This window comes from Pinus tabuliformis, chromosome 8, assembly GCF_031772625.1.
Source record: "Pinus tabuliformis cultivar Carrire ecotype Pingquan chromosome 8, CPIR1, whole genome shotgun sequence".
Lineage (NCBI taxonomy): Eukaryota > Viridiplantae > Streptophyta > Pinopsida > Pinales > Pinaceae > Pinus > Pinus tabuliformis.
Genome location: NC_142294.1, coordinates 1,349,280,238 through 1,349,302,366, shown reverse-complemented (window position 1 = coordinate 1,349,302,366; position 22,129 = coordinate 1,349,280,238). Strand labels below are relative to the sequence as shown.

The window sequence follows — 22,129 nt, the reverse complement described above, 5'->3', positions numbered from 1 at the left end:
CAATTTTCACGGAGGAAATGATAGCACATTATGATGATACAAAGAGCAACACCTTCTTTAGAGCAACACCACAACAATTGGAAAGAGTAAAAGGGCTTTGTGACATAGTGGAAAGAAAAATTATGGAAACTATGAAGCGTACCCCTCACAACTATAAAGATGGAAGTGTTATTTCTCCTAGCCTTCCACAACCTACAAGGGTTACACCACAACAATTGGAAGAAAAAAGAGAAAAAGGGATTTGTTACAATTGTGATAGCAAATGCACTAAAGGTCATAAGTGTGCTGAGAAGAAATTATTTTACATAGAATATGAAGACGAGGAAGAAAAGGATCAAGAAACATCAAAAGAAGAAGATATACGCCAGGACCCCACCCTAGAGAAAGAAGAAATGAATCAGACCATATCTTGTAAAGCATTGGCAAGAATTACCACTCCTCAAACTCTCAAGATAGAAGGACATGTCAAGAAGAAAAAGGTGCAAGAAGTGAAAGATCACATCGAGGAAGAAGAAATGAATCCAACCATATCTTGTAATTCAATGGACGAAATTACCACTCCTCAAACTATCAAGAGAGAAGGACACATCAAGAAGAAAAATGTTCAAGAAGTGAAAGATCACATCGAGCATCAAGAAATGAATCCGACCATATCTTGTAAAGGATTGGAAGAAATTACCACTCCTCAAAAGATAGAAGGACATATCAAGAAGAAAAAGGTTCAAGCAGAGAAAGATCACATCGAGCATCAACAACAAGTTCTCCAACTTTTAAAGGATAACGCCACTTCGGTGCAAAATCAAACGAAACAACAGGTAGATCAACATCATAGTGAAAAATGTTTTGATGTAGGTGATTGGGTATTTTTACTGCTACATCTCAAGTAAGCTATTTATGAGAAGGAAATGTTGGCAATACTACATGCACTTAAAATGGCGACCTTACAGAATGGGAAGACTCTTCAAGGATGAGGGTTTGGAAGCATTGCTTTGTGCTATTTCTATTATCCAACCAGATTGGATAAACGGAGCAAGGGATGAATGGAAGAAGGACGAAGAAGTATGGCCACTTACTCAAAAGTTGCAAAAGATCCCAATTCAAACAATATTACCAGAAATTGAAGAGGACGGAAAAATCATATTGGAACCTGGAGCAGTCACAGAAACAAAAACCCGATAGCTATGAAATCGATTAATTTCAGAGTATCTGATCAAGTGGAAGAACTTACCCACTGAAGATTCCACATGGGAGGACAATAATTTTATACAGAAGCATCAAGAACTACTCAAGCGTTGAGGACAACGCTTTTTGAAGGAGAGGGGCATGTTAGGCCCCTATACTACTAGTGTAACCCCTTATTGTTATTAGTACAACCCACTTATTATATCGATGTACCCATGTAGTGCCCATATTGTTACTATTGTGCCACATAGAAGCCCACTATTGTTATTATTGTACCCTTACATTATTATTGTTATGTCGGCTCTGATTATGTTACGACCCCTTAGACTCCTATATATAGAAAGGAGGTATTTTCATTTGTATCATCCAAGAATTGTTCATTTATGTAATGTAAAGGAGGTTTCCCCCTCGAAGAGGCTGAATTCTAAGGCGTTGATCTATCTTTTCTATCTTTTCTTGAGCTGGTTTCATAACACAGTACCTAATTTGTGAAGGGATTGATGCTGTAGGGAAGGCGACACTGCTGGTTGATGCGGAGATCTCGTCCTTGGTGAAGCCACCTGATGGTGTACAAATATGGATGTGATGTCATTGGTAGGACCAACTGCTTCATGACTTCTACTGAAATCAGGTTCTTTTGGCTCTCGCTGTCAACAATGAATTGCAATGGAGAACCTTTCACCCACATCTGTGAGTGGAAGAGGCGTCCCCCCTCCTTTGGATATTAAGGCTCATTCTTCTGGATCTTGGTGGTGGACACGGTGGCACTGGGATCCACATCAATGAACTGATTCCCTTTTTCATTCCCCTTGTCGGGTTCTAACTCAGAGTTGGAACATGCGTCTGATTCAGAAGCCTTCAACTCAGCCACTAATGACTGCTTGGCCCGACACTCACTTGTGTTGTGAGTGGAGCTCTTATGGAACTCACACCATTTTCTTGTGTCCTTGTTTGTCTTCATGGTGTTGTTCTTTGCTTACGGCTTCGGCAGGTTGTCCTGGGTCACCCTACCTTGGCTTTGGCCTTTTCTCTGTGGTTTGGGGGCACCTTTTCCTTGATCTAGATTTGGAGATCCATAGTCTCGCTTCTTCTGTTTAAACTTCTACTTAATCTTGATAGCGTATTGATATGTCGTGCCAAGCGAGGAGATGTCCAGGAACTCCATCCCATCCTGAATGTACTTGTGTAGACAACCGTGGTACTTGAGTACCAAATGCTACTCAAAATCCTTGATACCCAACTTCGTGCAGAGGGTATGGAAAATATTTGTGAACTTCGACACATCTTGGTCCCTTCCCTGTCGTAGCATGGTCCACTTTATGTATTTATCTTCATAGCTCCTGATAGGGTAATATTGTTCCTTGATGGCATCTCGGAAAGAATCCTAAGTGGGTGAAGCTGAAAACAATGATGATTCCCTCTTGTCTTTTTGTTCACAGTAGGTTTCCCACTAGTCCTTGACTTGTGGGTTGGCTTTGAGAAGTGCAAAAGTAATCTTTTCCCAATTGGAAAAGTCATGAACTAAAAAATATCCTTCCAACAAATTCAACCATTTATCTACGACATCTACATCTATCTGGACCTCAAATATGGGAATATCGAAGTTAAATTGTACCTTAAAAGGAGTGGCACCTCCATAGTGGATGTTGGATGAAGATTCATCACCTATGGGTAACCGTTGAAGGATTTGGGCAAAGTTATCCATCATTGCGTTCCTTTTTCGCTAGAGGGTTTCCTCGAGCAATATTTTGAAAGGATCTCCTACCCCCCTCATCTTTCTTTTCTTCCGCCATGGGAGGACGCCAAGGTTTGTGAGGCTGGTCTTTCAAAATTTCAACCAAATCGAGCCCTAACTCCTTATACCCTGACCTCGTTGGGGAATTGCATTGAAAAAACAGAGAAAGAGCAGACCTTCTGATACCACTTATTCGAACTTAAACATGAACGAAACAAATTACACATATAACCATAAATACATAAATGCAACAGAAATAACACTTCATTTCATTAATATCAGAATACCGAAATATGCTTACAAACAAAATGGAAATAAACTAGCTTGGGCGATGGTAGCTTATCTCTAAGAAGAGATGTGGCGGCTACATGCGTATGAACTATGTTACAATGAGGCTCAAAGGCCTATTTATTATTGAGAAACAATGGAAAACCATAAACATCCAAAACCTAACCCTAGGAGATGAAGCACCAAAACTGTGGGCTCCGTTTGGGTAAATTTGTACATCAACTTCCTGGGGTCGTAACTTTGGCATATGATCTTCGTTTGGCTATCATAATACCTCGTTTCAAAGATCTCGAAGAGGGGATCGGAAAAAAAAAATGGCTAGCTAGTTTGGAACGCTTTTGGTCTCTTCTATTTCCATAAAAAAATTGTTTAGGGCCTCAAAATGGCTTCGGAAGTTCAAGACCTGAAAAAGTGCCAAAAATAGTAAATTGTGCTACAATTAAGGAAACCAAACAACTGAAAGAGACAATGTTGGGGGTCTAAGTGGAATAGGAGGGTGGCCACCAATATCCACCTAGATCAAAATCATGGCTATAACTAGGTATATCATGTATAAGAAGAAGTTATACAACATGGAAGCCAAGAGGTTTCTTAAAATTTCTTATAACTCTAGCCAAAACCCCCACCTTCGACTTAAGTAAGGATGGCATATGGATGCCCAATCTTGGATGAACAATTGGGAGATAAAGGAGGTGATCATGCTGCAGAATAAGGATAATATTAAAAATATTATTACTTCCAAATTTAAGGAGAAGTCATGGAGCGATAAAGAGTTAGAGGGTAAAAGGAAACTAATATATTATAAGGAGGTGATCAACCCCAATATTTAAAACCAAAATTATTATATGTCTTGACTAATGTTAAGAAGAAAATGAACATTGCTAAGATACGAACTAATTCTCATGAGCTTCATAGTGAAATTGGACATTGGTCTACTCCCAACACGCCATGGGAAGAAAGAGTCGGTCACTTATGCAACACTAAGAGGGTTGAAGATGAAAAACAATTTCTCTTGGATTGCCCATCTTATAGTCAATTTCATAATCATTTTCAAAATATTTGTCACAGTACTAGCCTTCTTTACCTATTAAGGTAACAAAAATGTGGTGACTTGTGAACGTTTTTCTCACTTCTCTTCAAGTTCGATTAACTTCTTACCTTGTTATATCGGTCTTAGTGGAGGTTAATCATCATCATCATCATCAATTGTCTAGAAATTATAAAATATGATATTATATGTATTCGTTTATTAACCTATTTTGTATATTTTTGGTTATGAAAACATGTTATTTATTTACTTTATTTTATACATTCAATACTTTTTTTTTAACATAAAATTAATTAAAGTCAAATATTAATCAAATAAAATATTAATATAAAATCAAATACATACAATTAAATCTTAATTAATATTAATGTAAATAAATATTAATTTATTGATACTATTTTATTAATATTTGTACTATAAAAATAAAAATAAATTACGATATTTTATTTCCCATATCTATATATATATATATTCTACATAATTGAGATTATGGTAACATCTAACCATATGTATGTTACATTGTGAGTCACTAGACAATCACAAAGTTCGAGAATATAATTATTATTCTTATGTTTATGAGGTGTTATGATGATCCAATTATAAGTTGTCAATGTGATCTAGATATAGGTCGAGAAGATCTAGAAGTTCAATTGATGTATTATAAATTAATACTTTGAGATCAATACAAAATAACATAGTGGCTTCAGATCTTTTTCGCCATCTTACTTGTCTCGTCTCATCCTCGTTAATTCTTAACATGGTATCAGAGCCATGAGCAACAAAGATATGAGCACTTGATATTATCAAAGCTTCAATGTTCCGAAGGTGAGAGATTTGTTCTAAGAATTTTGATTGAGCTAAGATTTGATTGGTGGTATGGTGAGTTGTGCAGATCCACATACAAATTTTCATGTCTAATCTGGTTGAGGAGACCACCTTAAATTGGACTGTTAACACATAGCACAATGATAAAACACACTCTTCTACACCTATAAGGGGGGTGGTGGGGGGGGGGAAATGATGAAGTGAAGATTAGTTAGTGGTCATCCAAAAACCACCACATTATTTAAAGGAGACGATTAATGGTCAACAGAAAAAACCACCACCTAAAGGATCAAAAGCCCTAGCTTGGATCCTTTTTAGAATGTAACTAAAACTTCTCACCTTGCACCTGACTAGGGGTGACATTGGATAGTAGGCTTCAAGTTTCAAAGTCAAATTAATCAAAATTCAGTTAACAATTGAGAATTCCAGCATACAAATTGTTCTCTTAAACATCATTCAATAAATATTTTAAAAAATAGTAGCTTATCACTTCCATATATTTAATATTGGTAAATTTTCAAGCATATCTTCATCAAAACTTTGTTCAACAATTATAGATTGAAGATAAAAAAAGTTATTGGTAAGATTATCCAGACTTGTGATTGGGGGGGGGGGGAGGGGGATATTAGATTGTGAGTCCCTAAAAAATCACAAAGCCCAAGAATACGATTGTCATTCTTATCTTTATGAGGTGTCATGATGATCCATCGATGAGTTTTCAGTGCGATCTAGAGCTAGATCTAGAATATCCAGAAGGTCAAATTATTTATTACAAATTAAGACATTAAGATTAATACAAAATAACATAGTGGATTTAGGTCTTTTCTGCCAATATACTTGTCTTGACTTACTCATGTTAATTCTCAACAAGGTAACATAAAAACAAGGTTTAGTTATACTAATTATGATGGGTGTTTTTGTATTTATTTTTTTATAAATTGAAACAAGGAAGTATTTTATGAAGAAAGTAGTTATAGCTAGATTAATAATAGTTTTACAAAAATATTTATTTATAAGTTTTTTGAAAAAATAAATAAATTTTAGAGACCACATAAGAGAGTTTGCTATAGATTATAATTTTTATATTCTATGTTTTCTTGTAGGTAGCCTACTTAGCAAAAAAACCTAGGAGCCTAGAACTTTGAAGAATATAACTAATGAAATACATGTTCATCACTTGTCTCTTCCTTACCAACATCGAATGGGGGTGAGTTCTACTAATTGATGTCTATGGCTTCCTTCAAAAGATGAACTATCTCCTATTCCTTGATAGATATCTTGTTGTTTGAGCTAGAGGAAAAAGAGTGTGTGTGAATATTGAGTGTCAAGTTCCTTAATATGATGCATTTTGTTTGCAAAATTTCTATCTTCTATCTTTGTTGAATTAGTAAGTTCATAAAATTGAAAGAAAAATGATGCTCATTCTCATGAAACTTTGATGTTACGGGGAATAAAGAACTTCAGTTGGACTAGATATATTCCTCTGCCTTCTTAAAGTTATTTTAAATTGTAATATTTGTTTATTTGTCATACTCATTTGACACAAATCACAATTCACTAAAAGCTAAACTAGATTAAAGAAAAAGAGATAAAAAATATACAACAAGATTAAAAGACAAATTATATGCACTTTTACTTCCAATAAAAATTGGAACCCATGTTAAATCAGCTGTCCCAATTTTCCCTAAAATATTAAAAGACAATTTATATGCACCTTTACTTCCAATAAAAATTGGCACCCATGTTAAATCAATTGTCCCAATTTTCCCTAAAAGTAACCCTACCGATGAAGTTCTAGAAAATAAATAAACAATACAAATAAACAACTTGGGTATGTATACAATGTTAAATATATATGAACCGAAAACATGAGAACACCTTCCCTTAATCCAATTCCAAAACACATAAATCGTGACCAAAATACACATGTCTCACTAAACCATAAACATTGACAAGTTCTCTTTGAATACCTCTTGAATAGGTATAACTAATTTCCAATTATAGAGAAGCAAGCCAAGGACTTATAAGGGTCTTACTTGGAGCTTGAAATATGTCTTGATTTCATATGTGTAGATGTCGTAGACTCCAAACCGCTATGTGGGAATTAATGGAGGTTCTAGAAACCCTTTCCATTCCTTAATGACTTAGGAGATAAAACAAAAATATATCTATGTTCTCCATTTCCCTATACTTATAGAGGTGACTTTTTTAGCCTATGAATAAAGTTTCGAGTTGAGGTTATGTAGCACATGGTAAAATGAACTCCCTCTTAACCTGAGCAATGATTACTACAAGTTTTTTAATTCAAGGGAGAATATTTGATCCCTAACATCACTTCAATTACCACATCAAAATCTCTAATGGTTTTATTATTAAAATGAATGTTATATTATAATAGACATCCTAAATATATAGTTTGTTATATACGATAAACCATTTTTCTTAAAGTGTTTCTTTGGTTGCAACAAAGTCATCGTAAATATTTTACAACTAATAATTACAATTGGTTTAATCATTGCTTTCATGGTTTTAAATAAAAAAGTGGCACCTTATCATACATATTATGACCATGATTTCTACCCAAACAATGAAAAGTGCATTAAAAATGAAAAAAATAGAAAATAAATTATTTTCTTCGCAACTTTGATTGTAATTTAGGTGGTATTTTATCTAAAATGTCCTTTTTGCTAGAATTAAAGATGTTGATATAGTTTTAAGTATTTAAACGATATGTTCACACATTTTTATAAGCTTAAACAATGATCATATTAAAGTTTAGTATCCAACTTGGCAAGCTACTTTTTAACATACATAGATTTTATATGTCACATCAAGAAACTCTTAGATTTCATAAAATTTATAGAATATAATTGAAAAATTAGTAGATTTTCTTATCACCATAATGATAATAATTATCAAAATTTTTGTCCATTGAGACCACATGTGGTCTTTGATATCTATGAAGTTGAATTAACTACGTGTTTTTATTAAAATTTGAGATCTTCTTAAATCTTATGGGATTAAGAAGTTAGGGAGATTGGTGATATTATAAATTTTGTGGAAATTGGATCTAATATTTATGTAAGTGGAGAGTTTTAGGAAAAGTGTTTTTTATTCTTTATTTTGTTTATCTAAATTTTTTAATAGATTATTTTAGGGCAAGGTGTTTTGGGTTTTGCTCACCATATTATTTCACTGTGAAGACAATGACAATTAATTCTTATCTTTGCAATATTTATTTCTTTTTTTTTAAGCTAGTAATAGTAGATAGATAGTTTTAATCTTCTCATTGGGTATTAATGATTTCCTTGTAGTATATTGACTTTCTCTTATTCCGAGGTTTCATGTCACTTCATAGTTTCTCTTTAAGATTTTTTACAATAAGTTTTTTAATAATATTGATATCTTGAAGGATGAACTTCCTTACTATCCCCAATGATTTAACCAAGAAAAGTTGCATGTTTAGTCCACTTTTTTGAGCCTTGAGTGATTTTAATGTTTGAAGTAGTGACACAAAGTATCTCATTCTTAAAGTCAATAATCTTAATCTTGTATGTTAAGTTGTTTTTCATAGCCTTACTCTTAATGAGGGGAAACCCTACGTCTAAAAGGAGGTGTGCTGTCTTTAATTTTAAGGTTATTTATTATAAGATGCACTTGTTTTATTCATTTTTCCTCCAATTTTTTTATAGATATATTACAATCCTAATCTTCATAGCCATAAATAATCAATATAATAACAAAAATATCAAAGGATTTTTTTGGAAAAACAAAACTTGATTTTTTTATAATTATTTTCAAGATAAAATCAAGCTTTCTTTTCTCTACGTATTCTTTTTCCAACATTATAAGTCTTATTTAGCTTGTGATGAAAATCAATTTTAAAATACTTAATAAAGTAAAACATCTTCAAATATAAAAAAACTAAATTTAAATAATCAATACAATATATTTAAATAATCAATACAATTTAAGTTTAAAAAAAATACAAAACTAATTATTGAATGACCACCCACTTAATTATATATATATATATATATATATATATATTATTTAAAATATATAATATAAAGATTTAAAGTTTATTCAATATTCATAACCATCAAAATTATTTTATTTCTATAAAAATGTATAATATTAATAATAATATTTAAGAACTATGACGAATAAGAAGCTATTATTTGCATTATCACACTATTAAGTTTATAGGATAACCATGAAACATAATAACTAAATAAAAACAATTTTTGAGAGTGAATATGTAATTAATATATATCAAAGTTTTTATGGTTAATATATATGTGATATTGAAAGTAAAAAGTTATATCAAGGTAGTAGATTTTGAAATATTTTGAAAATGATATAAATGAGTTATTTAATATTAAACTATTGTTAATTTTGTTCATATATATATATATATATATATATTTTTTTTTTTTTTTACTATACCAATTTGGTACTAGCTACATCTACAAAGAATATCTACTTAATATTCTAGGGAATCAAGGTAGATAACATCTATTTGTTAATTTTGTTCATACTTTTTTTTCTCTTTTATTTATTTTTTATTTTTATATGTGGTTTATTGTACCAATTTGGTACTAACTATGTTTATAAACAACATTTATTTGCTATTCTAAGGAATCAAGGTAGATAATCACATTATAGACAAACATGTCATAGCATGAGATTTGAACCAGGTGGAGAGGAAGATAAAACTACCTCCAACAACATCTACTAGCTATTCTAAGGAATCAAGGTAATTTACTTGCTATTCCAAGGAATCAAAGGTAGATAATCACATTATATACAAACATGTCATAGCATGAGATTTGAACCAGGTGGAGAGGAAGACAAAACTATCTCCCAATAATATCTAATTGCTATTCCAAGGAATCAAGGTAGATAATCACATTATAGACAAACATGTCATAACATGAGATTTGAACCAGGTGGAGAGGAAAACAAAACTCCCCCCAACAACATCTACTTGCTATTCCAAAAAATCAAAATAGATAATCATATTATAGGCAAACATGTCATAGCATGAGATTTGAACCAGTGGAAAAAAAAAACTATCACCACCACATCACACCACCTACACATGACAAATTTTGCTCATAATTTACTATGGACATAACAATAACCATTTTATGTATTTTACTCTCATTTTTAATTTATAAATCAATTTATAAATGCAAAATTGTAAAAGCATTTACTATAGAGTTATTGCATGATGTGTTGGTTGGGGCGGTTGGCTTTCGCACCCCCCAGCCACGTTCGATTCCTGCGGGAGCTGTGCGATGCTACAGCACATTTGTCTCGATGATGACGTAATTCTGCTCGCTTCGGCGATAATTGTTGTATGATGAAATCTGCTCGCTTCGACAACATATGTTGTATGATGATTCTTAAGCAGGAATGCTTCTTCCCCACTAAAAAAGAGTTATTGTAATAAAATAAAATTGAAACATACCTATAAAAAACAATGTAAATAGGCCTATAGGTTAAGGTCAGAGGTTCTCAGCCAAGGAAATATAAAGAATATCGAATGACCATTCTTAACATGATTGCATAGGGGACCAGCCAGCTATCCGATGCCCTGAAGGGTTTACAATTGGGTATCGGGTAGCGTAGTTAATCCCTACCATCTTATTTTTTTTCTTATCTATGATTCTCTATGCATCATCGAACTGAGCAGCATATTCTTTTATGTTTCACAGACTCTGCAAAACTTCAAAATAAAATCTGAGGATTTAGATAACAACAGTCGTTGTAGTATAGTGGTAAGTATTCCCGCCTGTCACGCGGGTGACACGGGTTCGATCCCCGGCAACGGCGACATCAGATTTTGCTTTCATTATTTGCAGAACCACACACAACGTCCATATATTTCTTCTAAGCTATCGCTTAGCGTGTGTATCGACATCGCTAAGTAATGAAATAGACAATAAAAATATGGCGCCCACCGTGGGCCTCGAACCCACGGACGGGTGACCCGGTTTCGATCCACGGCAACAGCGACCTAAGATTTTGCTTACATTATTTGCAGAACCACACACAACGTCCATATATTTCTTCTAACCTATCGCTTAGCGTGTGTATCGCCATCGTTAAGTAAAGTTCATTGTGAGACAATAAAACAGTAGACGCCCACCGTGGGGCTCGAACCCACGACCACAAGGTTAAGAGCCTTGCGCTCTACCAACTGAGCTAGACGGGCTGCTATTAAAATGTAAATGAAATAAAAAATACTCGAAACGAAATAAATCAGTATTAAATGCATTTAATGTGCATCTACTTCTTTATAGTAGTTATTCATACTTGGCTGAAACAATCCATCCATCCATCTTCAAAGCTTTATCTACATCTTTGCATTTTAAAGCCAAAAAAACGCTTAAATTATGGAACTATAAGGTAGAGATGATGGGGTGAAATTTAAATTATAGAACTATAGTATATATAGTATTGTGAGGGGTCAAAGGTTGTCACTATTGTCCATGCATAAGATGGGTAAGCAATATAAACTTTACCAAAGTTTAATTATAATTATTATAAAGCACATAAGGTAGAGATGATGGGGTGAAATTTAAATCATAGAAATATAGTATATATAGTATTGTGAGGGGTCAAAGGTTGTCACAATTGTCCATGCATAAGATGGGTAAGCAATATAAACTTTACCAAAGTTTAATTATAATTATTATAAAGCATATGAGATTTATATGTCCATTTTTACATGTGATGATGATGATGATGATGATGATGGTGGTTAACGTCCACTAAGACCAAATGTTTCATGCACCCCATATGTTAAAGGGTTAATGTATGACAATGTGGAGGAGAATACAACGAAGGGCAGTGCATTGAGAGCACAATGGATGGCAATTTATTAAAGGTAGTTGTGTTAACATAAAGAAATGTGGTTATTCTAACATTTCAACCACTGACTCGACTTTAGAAATTTTCCCTTCCATTACACCCTTGGAAACTTTTAAAGTAGTGGAGTGTGAAGTCAGAGGCTTTGAAAAATTTTTACTAGAACTAAGAACATACGAATTTCTTGAGCCTTCAAATTGTTTGCTTATCTTATGGCTTGCATGGCAATTGCCCTCCTTAGCAATATAATGTTTTGTTGGTTTGTTTTTTTAACTCTAATATATTTTTTATAAAAATATTGTTTAAAAATGTTGATCTATATTGAATATGGCATAAAATGTCACACAATATATAATAATAGAAAGTTGGAACCGTTTTGTTAAAATAAAATGTTTTTTTGTAAATTAAATATTTTTATTATCAGAAAACATAATTACATTGATGTAGTAGCTAATTAAATGAGGATTTTCATGTTTCTCATTGAAACTAACATGTATTTGACAGACTAGAAAGAATCACTTGACTTGGGGACAATCTTCAGACCAACTTTTCTTTCCTTTATTTCTCACAACCTTGGTCCAACCAATAGGAGGTGAGTTGGCCAAAGTAATTTGAAGATAATTGTTGAGAGTTGAAGGAGACTCCTTATCACAAAGAGACCTCTTTGTTTATCAACTGCCTATTTGCAGGGGTCACTAAGTTCCCTGTCGAGTCCTCACGATTCCAATGAATAACTGCAGTATGCTCTTGATCCCCCGAGATCATAACATCATTAACTTCATCATCCTCTTGGTCAGAAATAGAAGAAGTCTCGGTCTCCGTAGGGGCCATGACACAAGGATTCCAACTTTTTGATTTAGAATTTCTATTGTGTCATTTCTTGCTATGATTTGATTGAGGGAAGGAATTATGCAGATGGCCAGTTTGAAGGAAAACTCGACGCTGAAAAGCAATATTCTTGTAATCCAAAGATTGGGTCCAATGATAATCTCTAATTTTTTTATTTTATTTGATATGGCAACCCTTTGCTAATGTCAATTTCCACACAAATTCAGTTGTAGGTGTACAAGCCAAGCTATTTGCAAGAGGGATTAATGGTAAGAAAGAAAACGACCCTAGGAGTTTCCAATACCCTAAAAAAATGAAAAGTGCCATAGGTGGGTCAACATATTAGGAAGCCAAACCTAGATTGGAAGCTTGGGAATAACTATTGTAGAGGGGTCGAAATCTAGAAACCATGGGGTTATAAAAAAAATTGTCTTTACCCCAAAAGCAAGGCCTACAAGTTAGGGCCTGCTAGTAATCTTCTAGTTCAATGAAAAGCACTATAAAAAACCCCATAAGTAGAAGATGACCATGCACTTCTTGGTCTAGGATGAATGAATCCACTTGTAAAGGTCTTCTAGAGGAGGCCATAAGCCATTGAAGTGGCAAATGAGGTTTGACTCAACATAGAGCTAAGAGATGTGCTCTAGATCCAGGTGTGAAATTCCATAAAGGGTATGACCTCAACTTTGTCCACCTGGAACAACCTAGGAGCTACTTGAGTTTGATGAAATTTGTGGCCCACCCTAAGGGAATCCTTGACAAACATGGACTTTGGTGCCGAAGATGTCCCCCCACCCCTAACTTCACCATTCAGACAAGCAACAAGAGAGATAAAGCCATCCTTCTTAATGTCATAGTCTCTTAGTTCCAATTCCATCTTAAGTTTCCTTCCTTTGAAGAGGAACCTCAAAAGACCTACCTGAATTCTTGTTAACTCTTGTATCTTGGCTGCAAGCGTGAGAATAACATCAACCTCATTTACCAAGATGAAAAGGGACTCTCCAGACTGAGACTTGACGAATATCAGGAAATTTTGGATAATGAATTTTATGAAGTTGAATTTTAATGCAACCATATTAGAGATGATGATGAATGTTGTTGAGGCTTAATATTTTCTGCTTAAATTACCATATTAATATTTTTTTTCTTAAGTTACTATATATGGAGACTTCATTGTTGCATTCAATTTACATAATACAATAAGCAACACTTTCATTTTTAGTTTTATTTATTTTTTAATTGCAAACATATTAAAATGATAAATACAAAGTAATTAGGGTATATATATATATATATATATATATATATTTATTTATTTTTTTATTTTTTTTTCTCTCCATAAAACATTGTAGAGAATGCTTTTACCATTCTCAGAAGATAAGATAGGATGATGGATCAATATTATTTTATAAGAAAATTGATATGAAATATTTCATTGGAGTTAGGTTAATTTAATTGAATATTTAATTAATTTATGGATTGAGCTAATTTTATTTTAATTATAGATATTAGTTTGAATATTTTAATTTAATGGTACAAATTCAATAATTACGCCGTAAGGCGTTCCCTCTGAAAGGAACTCCCCTCCATGCCGCGGTGTCTCATTATGAGCCCTTAGATCGATTGTTAGACGATGGAATAAACTCCAGCCATTAGATCGTCGGTGAAAAATGTTGTAGGCGGTTCAGATTATTGGAATGTCGTAGGCAGTTGAGAATATTGCGCTTTTTAGAAACCGTTTTCGTGATGTTTTCCATCCTTAAGACAGTTGTCACTCAATGATGGGCCTTCCCCTCAATTTTGCCATCCCCTTCTTCATTTCCATTCCCCCTCTCCTTCCATTAATTCCCTCGCCGCTCTTTCCACTTCGTCTCTCTTCACCAATGCATCTGCGCCCTTCTACGCTTCAATGCCCACCTTCATCTCCTTCACTAGAAGGAAGGCATTCATTCTCTGTTCAACAAAGAGAGGCCAAGCGATCATCGACACTCCATGTAAGATGCTTTCGATCGTTGAATTCCAACCGCAATGAAAAAGGAAACTGTCTGTGGATGGATGAGAGAGGACAGCAATCTGAGGCGCCCATGAATCCACCACAAATCCACGGTCCTGGATTTGAGTCTCGAAACCCTCAGGTAGAACCTCCCTCATATCTGCTTCGGTAGTCATCGTGGATTCAGTTGGAGGAGGAGGCTCCTTACGCAACACCCAAAGGAACCGCTGCACGCTTGCTTCTAGCCCCAAAGCTAGTTCCTGAATCTGATTCTCCGACAGGGTGCCGCGGCTCCCAAAAGAAACGAACAGAACTGACGAGGCGGGCTGGCGGTCCAGCCATTTGAGGTAGCCCTCCTTCTCAAACTTCTCTTCAGATTCTAACAGAGACAAAGCTATTAGTAGCCCAACGGGATAAATAGAAGGGGTCATTTCAACAGCGCTCAGAACCTTCCTTCCTTGAGAGCTTTTATTTGTGCTGGTTCCTTTTCTTGGCATGTATTTATCAGAATTCCATGAGCTTCCTGAAGCCGAAGGGAATGTTGAATGAACCAGTTGGATGAAATATCAGATCTGTCTAGAAGAGGGTCTGGCAAATCTATTTCGAGAATCGGCGGAAGGCCCGTCAGAAAGAAATTATAATTAAAGTGGATGTAAAGTAAAGCTTATTAAATTATAGTGTCTCCTTTATAAAATGTGAAAAAAGAGTATTACAATACTTTTTCACACATGCCATTTGATCAAGCAGCATATAGTTCTTTTTATTATTGGGTAAGAATTTGTAGCAGAAAACTGTCTTTCAAATCCCTTTATAAAATGAGGACATGGTTTGGGTTATTCTATTTCAAGATATTGTAGCAAAAAGCTATATTGCAAGTTGAAAGGGATTTATAGATTTGGATTAGAATGCTTTTTCATATCTGCGATGTCACTGCTGCTTTTTGATTATATGGTGCCTTCCCTTGTTTTATAATTATCAATAATAATTGATCTGCATTTTGTTTGGTGAGATGTGAGGCATCTATGGGATTTTAATTAGAACTTGATTGCCTGATTTTACTTGGCCTTATTTTAGATGCATCTACTAATAGCTTGACATGTGTGATATGTCACATGGACAGGGAAAATCTGTTGAAGTACGATAGGCAGCAGGACTGCTTTTGAAAAATAATCTGAGGACAAGTTTTCATCTGATGATTGCTTCTTATCAACAATATATCAAATCAGAGTTGCTACCTTGTCTGGGGGCACCAGATAGACACCTCCGTTCAACGGTAGGAACTGTTGTCAGTGTTATTGTTCAGCAAGTACAGGTGCGGGGTTGGCCAGAATTAATGCAGGCACTGGTTCAATGCTTTGACAGCAATGACTTTAATCATATGGAAGGTGCTCTTGATGCACTATCAAAGGTAACTCAAGGTCTCACTTTTGGCTCTCCGTCTGTTGTAATATATTCCCAGAGTATTTTTTTTGTTTATCTCAACAGATTTTATGTATTTCATAAGAATTCAAAGTTGTATGTTTAAAATTCTTTTGCCTATGTTTCAGAGAGCTGCATTTAAAACTGGATTTGTTCTTTTGGATCCTTTTTTGGAAATTATCATTTTTAATAATAGATCTAAATTCTAATCAAGCCATGAGAGTGGAGTAGTTATGGAATTTTCTTGTTTGATGAGTAATAATGTCCCAGATTTCGTTTGCTGACACTTGCATTTCTGAGAACCCCAAAGGATTTAGGAAACACCCCCTTACCCCCTCCAAAAATAAAAGAAAAAACTCGTTAACCTATATTCAACCTTTTGGTCACAGCTTCTACTGTAACCAATTCCAATTCCAATGTTTGTTAGATTTTGGAGTGCACACTTAGAAATGAACAGTTGATAATGGAGAGAATATGAAATTTTATTTTATTAATGATGCTGTAGCAATAATATGAAATCTTTCATGTATATCATGTCATTTATAGCACCCTTCAGAAGTGAGGGAAATTTTTGAATGGTCGTGACATTTTTATCCTGTTAACATGGAAGATGTAACTGTTTAAGTTGCATGAAGGTTGTGAGATTTGGATCATTGCCATGTGCAGGTGGTGACAAGAATGATCTAGTTGTGTTGTTTGTGGTTGCACAATTTCTCATACAAAAACAGATCATGAATATGCGAATTTTAAAGCAGAGTACATTGTTATGTAAGCATTTGAATTGATTTTAGGTTTTTTTTAAAGTAGATCCTGGGCTGTCTTTTTTCAAGGTTGCCATTTTAAACATATTAAGACTTGTCTGCCTTTCTCTCAGATTGCCTTGTTTTAAAAGTCATATAAAGTAAGTTTCTTGTGGAAGTAATGGGCATTTGTCTATCATTTCCAATACAGAAGTAGAAAAGGTTGCAGCAAACAATATATAAGAGACGCAACAAACAATATATAAGAGATGCTATGGGATTTAAACCTTGTTTTAATGTTTTTGGCTGTTGATTTTAAAAACTTTTGAACAAGGCAAATGGTTTTATTGTCTGCCAAAGATTTCTCTATTTTTGGTAAATGCTTTTTAAAGCTGTAGGAATGGTTCTGCTCATGCAAGGGATATGTAATTCATAAGTAGATGTTTTGCATGCAATATAATTCGTTCCTTTAAGGATTTAATATTCATGGATTTGAAAGTTCCTCTTGTTTGAAGGGGAGCATGTGGGTCAAAAACAGTCTCGATACATGTACTTTAATACATTCTCTCTAAGGTTTTTATCAAGCACACTTGGCATATCCAAGTGATCTTTCAAAAGGTGTTCTTTAATTAAGGGCAATCTTGCAATATGGGTCGGGGAATGTATAGCGAGGGTAGAAAGAAATTATCCCAGCAGGAATAGTGAATGCATTGGGATTGTGCTTGAGGTGGACGGGGAAATCGCGGGGTGGGGGGGATATGGTTTTGAAATGGGAATATTTTGCGGGAGTTTATGAGATCCATAATGTGCATGGTAGCTGCAATATATCTCTGCTTTCAAGAGAATGAATTGGATATGAAATCATTTGACCACAACAATGCATGGGGATGAGCTTTCTAAGTGTTGATTCATTTTTACAACTTTGTAGTAGGTTTTGTACAACAGGGAGCCTATTTATGAACATAACAATGTGTTGCCCACGTAGATATGTGAAGATATACCAGAGGAACTAGATGCTGATGTGCCAGGTTTACCAGAGCGAGCTATCAATATATTCTTGCCCAGATTATTTCAGGTAAATACCATTGGAGAATTTGTTCCAGATTGTTGATAGCATTACATAGTTGTTTTGTCAGGATTTGATGGGAAACTAGCATAACTCATTATCAAAGGAGAATGCTTTATGTTGGTTTCAACTTCCAACTAAGCTCCAATGTATTTACAACCTTTTAATTGCTTTGCAGTTCTTCCAGTCACCTCATGTTTCTCTCAGGAAACTAGCACTTAGCTTCGTAAATCAATTTATTGTGTTTATGCCGACAGTAAGTTTCTCTGTAACCACAATGCAATGTGAAATAACAGTCAGGGTCTAACTGTCTACATATCTTTATGTTGTTAAACAAATGCAATGTATTAGATTCAATAAGGAAGTTAATTGTTTCTAAGGTTTATATTTTTGTGCATGCAGGCCTTGTTAATATCAATGGATCAATATCTTCAGGGCCTATTTACTCTTTCTCAGGATCCTGCTCCTGAAGTGAGGAAATTGGTCAGTTATCATTATTTATCTGCCATTATCTTTGCTCTTTGTATAACGTTGGTGCTTTCATCCTAGTGCATGCAGAAATTACAAAGATCTATATTGTTGGATTAATATCTTTTGCATGTTCAATCATCAACTAGTGAAAACATTGGTTGTAGAAGAGAACACGAGAATGGTGAGACACTAAGGTTAGACAGGTGTTTGTGTGGTTATTCCATGTGCTATTTTTGCTGCATCAACTATCCCAATAAATGACAAAATGTTGAGCTTTGCAAATTGCCTTGGCTGTTGAAGATGAATTTCTGCGGATTGTTTAAATTCAGGAGCTCTGCTATTCCAGTCAGAAAGTGAAATACCAGAGTTCTATTTCAAGTGAGTAGCTTCTTAGAAGCTAGGAAAAACTCTTAGCTGACATTGAGGCGCAACTTGGGAAGGTGATATATGGTGTATTATTGTTGCAATGGCAGGGGATGGATTTTTATTGCTGGTTGGACCAAAAGAAATTGATGCAAATCGATATTAACTACTTATTGATAATTTTGCCTACTGAGTTCCCTGAGGTCGAGTATAATGCTTTCCTTGCTTATCAAAGAGTATAGCTTATCAAAGAGTATTGATTCCTTTTCAATTTCAACATTCTAGATAACCAAATCTAGTTCTCTGTAATCATTGCAAAAGGGAGTCCATTATCATGTAGGGTTTGAATTGTTATTATCCTCTTGTTGCATGCTAATCTTGATCATCTTGTTCAGCTTCTAAGGTTCTTAGTGGCCTATCCTTTTCAGATCCTTTGACTAACACTATATCTCTCCAATCTTGTAGGAAGGTCATCAAACTCTCCCTTTTATCTGCCATGGTTGGCCAGGATTAAAATTTCAAAGGGAGTAGCCAGAGGCATGTCTTATTTACATGAAAGGAAGTTTGTTCATGCAAATATTAATCCAAGCAACATCCTTCTAGGCTTTGACATGGAGCCATACATAGCATATTTTGGGCTAGAAAAGCTACTGGACATTGCCAATGTCAAGTATAGTAGCTCTGCTATCCACCTAAGGAACCTTGAAGGTATATTTTCAGGGAGAAAACGCTCCACTGGCTCCTGCGATAGCCTGCAAACAACACCTGATTTGCTGAGCAGTCCAGGCACATCCAAGAACTTTGTATCTCCTTACCAGGCCCCAGAGGCATTGAAAAATCTCAAACCCAACCAAAAGTGGGATGTTTATTCCTTTGGGGTTATTTTTCTGGACATTCTTACTGGGAAGCCACCTTCAGATAAGGATTTTACAGCATGCGGTCAAAACTTTGTTAATGACAAGCATCGCCTTTTGCACATCATAGATCCTACTCTTCAACCAGAGGTTGAAGGAAGGGAAGAAATCTCAGTGTCTGTGGGGATTGCATTGAATTGTGCTTTTGCTTCCCCTCAAAAGAGACCATCAATGAAGGAGGCATTGCATTTTCTAGAAAAAATGCCATCATCCACAACCGATTAACCAATTCTTTCTTCCTATGTATCATCCTTGCTTTGACATAAGTTGGACAGAGATGAGGACTTACACCCACATTCCGTATTCAACAACTCTACTTAGACATTTCCATAACTGACATAGACACCTCTATGATTGGGACTCAGACAAACTCTGTTGTCAACTCAGCTGCTTATGAAATCTCTAGAGTCTTCTTAAAAATTTCAGTATTCTACAGTTGAGGATTGTAGCAAAACTCAGGGATCAAACTTAACTCCATGCTTATGAGGCATCCGCGTTCTCACAGTTTACTTGCAGCTCATTCTCAGTTTTAATGGGAAGGTGATATATGGTGTATTATTGTTGCAGTGGCAGGGGATGGATTTTAATTGCTGGTTGGACCAAAAGAAATTGATGCAAATCAATATTGAAAATTAGATTTATTGGTTCAGCTATAGTTTGCATATACAAAGAAGAAACTGCTCCTTTTTTAGGTTAGAATATTTATATATACATGTTCATCTCAGCAACAAATGATAATCTATCAAAACCATGAGAGTGCTACACAACTTCCTTCATAAGCCTTCTTAGGAAGACCATGAAATAAGACAAGTGACCCTGTGCTTGTATTTGTATCTTATTCTACATAACATCTTCTTACTTAGCTAGAGAACAATTGGCTGCAACATTTATATAAGTTTCTATGGAATGTTTCTGCTGTTATATATTGAACAGGTCGATTATACCATATTATTGGATTTTGCAGAGTCTATCCCTGTTTTCTCTTCTTTAGAATATATATCAACCCTTTTGTTTTGTTTCAAGGATATGTTGCAGTTTATTTCATTTCTCTTTTATCTTTAAGATGGATATTTATCTTTTTTATCACCACGTTCTCTGTGGTTCATTTAAATTGGATATTTGTCATTTTGTTCACTGGGTTCTCTGTATTTTGTTATAACTAGTTATTGATAATTTTGCCCACTGAGTTCCCTGAGGTCGAGTATAATGCTTTCCTTGCTTATCAAAGAGTGTTGATTCCTTTTCAATTTCAGCGTTCTGGATAACCAAATCCAGTTCTTTGTAATCATTGCAAAAGGGAGTCCATTATCATGTAGGGTTTGAATTGTTATTCTCCTCTTGTTGCATGCTAATCTTAAGCATCTTGTTCAACTTTTAAGGTTCTTAGTGGCCTATCCTTTTCAGATCCTTTGACTAACGCTATATCTCTCTAATCTTGCAGGATGGTCATCAAACTCTCCCTTTTATCTGCCATGGTTGGCCAGGATTGAAATTGCAAAGGGAGTAGCTAGAGGCCTGGCTTATTTACATGAAAGGAAGTTTGTTCATGCAAATATTAAGCCAAGAAACATCCTTCTGGGCTTTGACATGGAGCCATACATAGCAGATTTTGGGCTAGAAAAACTACTGGATACTGCCAATGTCAAGTATAGTAGCTCTGCTATCCACCTAAGGAACCTTGAAGGTATATTTTCAGGGAGAAAACGCTCAGCTCCCGCGATAGCCTGCAAACAATGTTTTAATTTAGAATAGAATTATCATGGTAAATTGGTATAAAAATATTAGTAGAAAAAATCACCTAGTTATAAGCCTAAATATTGGCAAAGGCTAATTCTTCATGTGGCATAATCAATTAGCCATGTTATCTTTCTACATGATGCAAAAAAATGACCAATGGATCCTAATACTTTTTAGGGCTCTTTTTCAATTCAATAGGCTTTTCTTCTTCTTCTTCTTCTTGCTGAGATGGTAAAGATAATGACTCAAGAATGACTCTAAGCTTACTAGATAACCAAATTCTCAACATACCTTGCAATGCATATTTGTTACACCTCTATTATAGACCAAGACAAATGTAACAAATCAATGTACACTAGTGCATCAATATGATTGTTTTCACATAAGGCTTGATCATTAAAAGGACATTAAGGTTTGTACCTTTTGGGACAATTGCTAGTATAGTCAACATCAGATAAAATACAAACGACCCAGAATATGAGAGAAAATACAAATGACCTAGATCCATTAAAACCTTGAAAGTTTGTTCATGAACTCTCTGAATCTGGTATAAAATGTGTGCTGTATTTGAAACTTCAATTTGCCATTAAATTAATGGGACATGAATTCCCACAAAGCAGTTCAAAAATGTGCAATTAAGT

At 34.6% G+C, this 22,129-nt stretch overlaps 1 protein-coding gene, 1 non-coding gene and 1 pseudogene across 2 annotated transcripts; 1 reads left to right on the top strand and 2 right to left on the bottom strand.

Annotated features, from left to right (window-relative positions):
• Positions 1-11,228: 11,228 nt before the first annotated feature.
• On the bottom strand, positions 11,229-11,301 carry TRNAK-CUU (transfer RNA lysine (anticodon CUU)). Its single transcript has one exon. It is a non-coding gene; the product is annotated as a tRNA-Lys (tRNA).
• Positions 11,302-14,684: 3,383 nt separating this feature from the next.
• LOC149240498 (UDP-glycosyltransferase 72B1 pseudogene) lies at positions 14,685-15,275 on the bottom strand (annotated as a pseudogene).
• Positions 15,276-15,918: 643 nt separating this feature from the next.
• Positions 15,919-18,860, top strand: LOC149240497 (transportin-1-like). The gene is made up of 5 exons (XM_089370195.1): positions 15,919-16,186; positions 17,923-18,012; positions 18,182-18,259; positions 18,406-18,486; positions 18,804-18,860. The coding sequence occupies exons 1-5, from the start codon at positions 15,971-15,973 to the stop codon at positions 18,858-18,860; spliced, it is 522 nt and encodes a 173-aa protein (XP_089226321.1). The 5' UTR covers positions 15,919-15,970.
• The last annotated feature ends 3,269 nt before the right edge of the window (positions 18,861-22,129 follow it).

What these genes read in the sequence shown, in the direction of transcription:
- LOC149240497 (XM_089370195.1), top strand. Translation starts at nt 15,971, where the DNA reads ATGATTGCTTCTTATCAACAATATATCAAATCAGAGTTGCTACCTTGT. An exon ending in TCTTGCCCAGATTATTTCAG is followed by an intron (nt 18,013 to 18,181) that starts GTAAATACCATT and finishes ATTGCTTTGCAG; the next exon opens with TTCTTCCAGTCACCTCATGT. An exon ending in TTATTGTGTTTATGCCGACA is followed by an intron (nt 18,260 to 18,405) that starts GTAAGTTTCTCT and finishes TTGTGCATGCAG; the next exon opens with GCCTTGTTAATATCAATGGA.